The sequence below is a fragment of the Blastocystis sp. subtype 4 genome (genome assembly GCF_000743755.1).
Source record: "Blastocystis sp. subtype 4 strain WR1 chromosome Unknown seqid_0053, whole genome shotgun sequence".
NCBI classification, from domain to species: Eukaryota; class Bigyra; order Opalinata; family Blastocystidae; genus Blastocystis; species Blastocystis sp. subtype 4.
The window spans coordinates 38,981-44,980 of NW_014569494.1; the positions used below are offsets into that span (position 1 = coordinate 38,981).

The window sequence follows — 6,000 nt, forward strand, 5'->3', positions numbered from 1 at the left end:
GCGAAACTCCCCTCAAGAAAACCTTCAACAGTCGTCACAGCTCCTGTAGTTCCAGCACATACACTTGAGTTATCACCTTTATTGTCCACTTCTATCTCCTCCTCAGAAGAACGGCAACGATTACGTAGCGAACTTCCAATTCACTTCAGTTTTGATTGTATAAGTGATGAATCTGATTCACCATTTATCCCACTTTTACCTGATACTCCTTCTGATCATTCTCTTTCTCCTTCACATGTGGCTAGAAAGGTTGTGGATTCGCTAGAATATTCAGAACCTCGTCAACTCATGACACTCCAATTACCTCCATGTGATTCACAGGATATGGATGTTGATTCAGTAACCCATCAACGAGATATATTGCGAGAGTCCATTCGTCAACAGAATCTTACGAATCTGTATCTGTTTCATTATCACTATCACTAGTAGAATTGGTGAAGATTCTATCCCTGCAGGTCGTTATAACCGAGGGGTGAGTGATGTTAGTGAGGACACAACCACAAAGAATGAAAAAGATTTCATTGAGAAGGGGGAAAGAGGTGGCTTCATTGGTACAGTGAAGGATGATTATCCTCAACATGTGGCTGAGATCCGTCAGTACCAACGAGAGCATAATCAGTGGGACGATTCTCTTGGTGAAGTAATACAAGAAGATGAGGGATCCGTGTTTGTGATAGATGATGCTAATCGAGCTCTTCAGAAATCATCATTCTCACCACCAACTCGACCCTCATCGTTAACTATTGTTGAAGAAGATTCTGCTCCTGAGGAAGACATGATAGGACGATTCTCAGAAGCTTTACCATCGAAAATAGGACATCAGATTAATCGTGCTGCTTATATTGGGAGAAGCAAGGAGTCCATCATGATTATGGAAGATTGTGATGCTTGTGCTGACAATGGGTCTATTAGCTCCCATCAAACTCCTCATTCAACCTTATTGCCTTCTGTTCTTGCTCATTCATCTCATTCTAATACTCCTCCTCCAGATCGTATCTCTCATTCAAGAAAGATAGGCTCTTCATCTCTGGATAGTGGTACGTCCGAAGTCTTCTCTTTGAATTAGAATATAGTAATTCTGTTTCTTTAACAAATAATTTCTAAAAGAACTCCATTCGAGATATGTAGTGAATCATCATTTCTTTCAGAATGTCAGGAGCATCTGCTACACCTTTCTTGATGTTAAATTGACACAGAACATCTAGTGTCAGACTCAATTCAGTACACACCTACTCTTTCCTGAGGGCCCGAAATACTCAATCAGAGGGGCAGTCTGCTTCTCATATATGCTCAATCGGTTTTCAATCACCTCTCGTTTGTCATCGCTGCGTTGAACCAGTTTCTCATGACATGAATCACATTCATTCTCCTTTTCAGGAAGTAGCGGAGGGAGATTGAATTCACCGTTAGTTATGCTTGCAACATTATATGAACGACCACAAGAGGGACAAACCCTACAACTCATTCAACAATCTCAATCATACCTTCTTCCTAGAAGCTTTTCAATCAAGATTTCGCGAGGAAGATGGAAATACATAACTAAATCGATCGGGAGTGATTTTGCTATATCTTCTGCCTGTGCTACCGTTCGAGGAAATCCATCGAGAATCACGCCTGACTTGTACGTCGGTTGTGTTAGAATCTTCTTGACTACAGGTAGCACAATATCGTCTGGAACAAGTTCTCCTCTCTCAATATACGTTTTCACGGATTCTCCAAAAGCGGACTTCGTTGCCATTTCCTTTTTCATATAATCACCAGACCCAAAAGTAGGTAGCTAATGGATTACCACACGATAGCAAGACTACTATCAACAATGGAGAGAGAATCCGCGAATAAGTACCCTTTCCAGACCCAGGAGCTCCAATAAACAAGATATTCTTTCGCTTAATATCCAAAGCCTGATTCTACATCTCACTTCAATGAGTGTTATTCCATACAAGATTCTTATAGAAATCCATCACATCAACTCCTTCCTATTTCATAATCCAATAGAAACACTCCTTACACTCAACTTGTCTAGCTCTATGCTTAACGCTCTCTCATTGAGCTTGCAAAGAGACGGAAGAATGAATTTTAGTTTCGCAACAGCTGTTGCGTTCATAGGTTTGATTTGTTGAAGCTTTTTCAGAATTCGGCTGCCCCCATTCTTGGGTGCTAGAACCCAATTGATATACTCTTGTTTTCATCATGCAATCTGGAATTGTATGTGATAACTGTAATAACAAGAGTATCTCCTTATTGGAGAATACCAAGTTCTGGTTAGCTCCTTGTGAACATTGCTTGTAACATTGTCAATTACTTTATTTTTATTCTCATAGTTGTGAGAAGTGTGTTAGTCGATATATCAACGATGCTTTCGACTTTAAGTGTCCGAAATGCGGAATCCACATCCGAAAGCAGCAGCTTATGGAAGAAACAAAGGAAGTATATGAAATGAAGCGTATTAAAGACGCAAGGAAGGAAGTTTACACGAGTTTCGACTCTAGTCTTGTTGACACGCATGATAGTCGTGCAATTGAAAGTAGTCTCCAACGAGAACGTTTGTGTAAGGACTAGCATTGTTCCCTGATTCTATAGTTGTGATGAAACTCATGGGACAGAAAGATCAGTATCGAGAAGAGTTTACACGACTTCAGTTACAACATGAGAAAGTTTTAGCTGAGAATGAAGCACGACGAGTATGATGAAGTTGTTTCTTTTGATGTAGGCTGCATACGAAAGTGATCTAAGAAACAAAATATATGATGAGAAACTTCGGAGGGAAAAGAAACGAGAGGAGTACAATAACCGGAAGGCAGGCAAGATTGGTATCAAAATGGATGTATGGGTTCGTCGTTGTATGCTGAAGAATAGGAGGTGAAGAAACGAAAAGAAATATTCTATTCTGCAGCGAATTGTCCTCGGATTCGTCCTCGTGTATTCGAAGAAGCTGTGATGATGATTGGAATTGTTAATTCTAGGTCCGAAAGAGTGGAAATCCGAGTTCTATGTATTCTATCCTGACTACATATATTTTGAAGCGAGGAGTCGAAGAATTACAATTGTCACTATAGCGAAATGTTTAACTGAAATACGATTGTATTAAGATTTCAGTAGACTGTTCATTCATCATTAATGCAGAGTATTGCAATGAGATCCATAGAAGATACTTGAGACTGCAAATGGGATAGAAAAGCAATTCTAAAGACAAGGTAACAATCAATACTACCTATTTCTGGACCACAAATAGGGCCAGTTTACGCCATTCTCTATCTCATTCATTTTCCTAGTCTTATAGGAAAGAATGAGTAGAAATGATGACTTCTTCCTATTTAGTGGAAATGAACAGTTAGGTTGGATTCAGCAAGAATCTTAACAAAGTAGAAGTAGTCCCAGGAAATGAAAATATGGAATTGAATGAAAGGAGAGAGGAAACGCCAAATGTGAATTCTATTTCGGTTGACAACCCATCAAGCAAGGAATCCAAGTCACCTCTATTTAAAGAATGTACTAAATTTTGACAAATACTGACTTCTAGCTCATACACCTACTGTTCTTGAATTCAGTGAATCTGGTTAGTTAATTGTTCATTTTGTTATTTTCAGATTCGGATCATCATGAAAAGACGGAAAGAGCAGATGAAAAACAAAAACCTTCAAAAGCAAATCCAAAAGAAATCGTCTTCTTAGATGAAGAAGGAGATTTACCATCGAAGGAAAGTGGATCTGATGATGACGAGATTGCTATTCCTGAACAAGGGGAGCCATCACTCCAATCAGACTCCGAGAAAGAGGCTATTACTCCAGAGGATGACTTTGAGTTTTCAGGAGATGCGTTTGATTTAGAAGTGGCAGAGAATTACTTCAATCGTCAGAATGGGACGACTGTGTGCAGAAAGTGTGGTCAGCCAGGCCATAAAGCAGCAGAATGTCCCAATGTCGTGTCTTTGGATCCTTGTATTCTATGTGCAGAGACAGATCATTTAGCGAAAGACTGTCCAACAAATATTTGCAGACAGTAATCTTTCTGTCTCTTTATTCATCCATAGCTGTAACAAGCAGGGTCATAACACAAAGAATTGCCCGGAACATAAGGTTCCTCCTCCTTGCATTTATTGTTCATCTCGACTTCACAAATCTGATGTGATTGTATTTGTATTGGTTAATTAATAGAATTGTCCAATGATGCCAAAACCATGTGATAAGTCCGTGTTTCAGAATGTACATTGTTTGGTATGTGGTCAGCGAGGTCACATTATCTGCAAACAGCAACCTCCTCTTCAGGGATCGACATACGGTCGATGTGCTATATGTGGTTCTCGTGGTCATTCCTATAAGATGTGTCCCGATCGATATAATCATCGAACTGTTCATTCTGGTGAAGGCAATGGAGCAGGTGCATGTTACATCTGTGGACAGTTTGTAAGTTTGAGATGAGAAAATGATGGACAGGGACATATTGCTGCGAATTGCATGCATCGGCGCCAGAACAGTAAACGTGAAAAGTCAAGTGATGGTCAGGAAAAGAGTTCAAAGGGAAGGTCTAAACATATGCGATTCTAATGATTGATTGTTCTCAAACAGTTGAATTGAGAAGAACAGCTAAAGAGAATGGTAAAGGTTCAGGGATTGTTATGCCACAAATACACTTCTAAACTTCAGTTCTCTTCAAATCAACTCACATCTACTAGAAAGAGATACACCAATACATCCAGAACAGTTATCCGTTCTTTCGTTTCAATTCCAATCATTTGTAGTCTCATTGTCACTCATTCCATACTCACTTACAATCTGTTCATTTCATTCTTCTTATCCTCTTCCACTTCACTTCCAACACGCTCAATAATACTTCTTGGGAGATTCCACAATGTTTCCTTTGCTTCCAATTCATTCTCCAACACTTTCACACACTTCTCAATCTTCTCATATGAAATCACCCACAATGGATCACACACACCTCTTACTCCTTTCCATTTATGAATCTGAGGAAGTGAACCAATCTCTCTCATATTTAGAACTTGACGAAGTGTCTTAGGAATTCGGAAAGGATGTTTCATAGGATGTTGGAGTGATTGGATTGTTACAATGAATTCACTTTCATTCATCAAATCATTCACACACACTTCATTCACAACCTCCTCTACACTTCTCTCATCATAACAACTCTTCAAATATTCTAGAGCTACTTCACGAGACACCTTCATATCTCCTCCACTCACTTCTGCAAACAAGATTCGAGAACATAACAACGAAGTGGAATCAACAATACCAATATCACATTCATCATTTCTTGATTGAAGGAGAGAAGCAATAGCTTGATGATCTGAAAGACACACTTCAAACACACTTCCTTCTTTCACACCTATTGAATACAAACTCGCGTTTCTATCATCAAGAACGACTCCATTTAAGATCAAATGAATCAAGTTATCCTCAACTTCATAACCCAGTTCACTCTCCAATAACTCAACATTATTCATTTCATTCAATCATACATCTAACGATAAGTATGCAAGATATCCAACAGAATAGAATACATAAACACTCAAACTCTTCAACAACCAACCCAATTTCACATATACTTGAATTGATGGTTTTGAATGAATGTATAGAATAGGATTTGGTGATTCAATAGCATCTGCTAAGTTTGCTTCAGTTCGTAATACTTCACTCTTGAAGAATAGTTCAATACATTTCAATTCGATTCCTGTCAATTTCTACTTCATCAACAAACACTTTCATACTCTACTGACACTTCTTCTTTCAAAACACGTAACGAGCTGATTTCGTTTCGTTCAAATCGATATTGACTCTTTCCCCAATACAACACTACTGAAGCCATTCAAACTCAACGATTCTCTGTCAAAACAAACACTCTCAGTCCATCCACCATACTCACAGTATCATATTCATAATACTTCTTATCGGTTAGCCTTTGCCACACGCTCAATCTCGTCCTTCTTCTTGATAGCGTAACTGTTCGATGAACCCTTCGAAGCATTGATCAGTTCATCAGCCA

At 38.9% G+C, this 6,000-nt stretch overlaps 4 protein-coding genes across 4 annotated transcripts; 2 read left to right on the forward strand and 2 right to left on the reverse strand.

Moving 5' to 3' along the window:
* Window positions 1–1,213: 1,213 nt before the first annotated feature.
* On the reverse strand, window positions 1,214–2,104 carry JH06_1214 (adenylate kinase; the record flags this gene model as incomplete). The annotated part of the gene is made up of 5 exons (XM_014673199.1): window positions 1,214–1,454; window positions 1,485–1,777; window positions 1,809–1,907; window positions 1,941–1,976; window positions 2,009–2,104. 5 exons carry the CDS (start codon window positions 2,102–2,104, stop codon window positions 1,214–1,216), a joined length of 765 nt encoding a protein of 254 aa, XP_014528685.1.
* Window positions 2,105–2,190: 86 nt separating this feature from the next.
* On the forward strand, window positions 2,191–3,056 carry JH06_1215 (hypothetical protein; the record flags this gene model as incomplete). The annotated part of the gene is given in 6 exon segments (XM_014673200.1): window positions 2,191–2,285; window positions 2,322–2,542; window positions 2,560–2,681; window positions 2,711–2,824; window positions 2,857–2,952; window positions 2,964–3,056. The coding sequence occupies 6 exon segments, from the start codon at window positions 2,191–2,193 to the stop codon at window positions 3,054–3,056; spliced, it is 741 nt and encodes a 246-aa protein (XP_014528686.1).
* Window positions 3,057–3,286: 230 nt separating this feature from the next.
* JH06_1216 (hypothetical protein) lies at window positions 3,287–4,544 on the forward strand (the record flags this gene model as incomplete). The annotated part of the gene is made up of 7 exons (XM_014673201.1): window positions 3,287–3,335; window positions 3,367–3,489; window positions 3,521–3,556; window positions 3,588–3,999; window positions 4,031–4,124; window positions 4,155–4,403; window positions 4,434–4,544. 7 exons carry the CDS (start codon window positions 3,287–3,289, stop codon window positions 4,542–4,544), a joined length of 1,074 nt encoding a protein of 357 aa, XP_014528687.1.
* A 221-nt stretch (window positions 4,545–4,765) lies between these two features.
* Window positions 4,766–5,823, reverse strand: JH06_5526 (hypothetical protein; the record flags this gene model as incomplete). Its single annotated transcript, XM_014673202.1, has 3 exons — window positions 4,766–5,446; window positions 5,477–5,698; window positions 5,731–5,823. 3 exons carry the CDS (start codon window positions 5,821–5,823, stop codon window positions 4,766–4,768), a joined length of 996 nt encoding a protein of 331 aa, XP_014528688.1.
* Window positions 5,824–6,000: the final 177 nt, after the last annotated feature.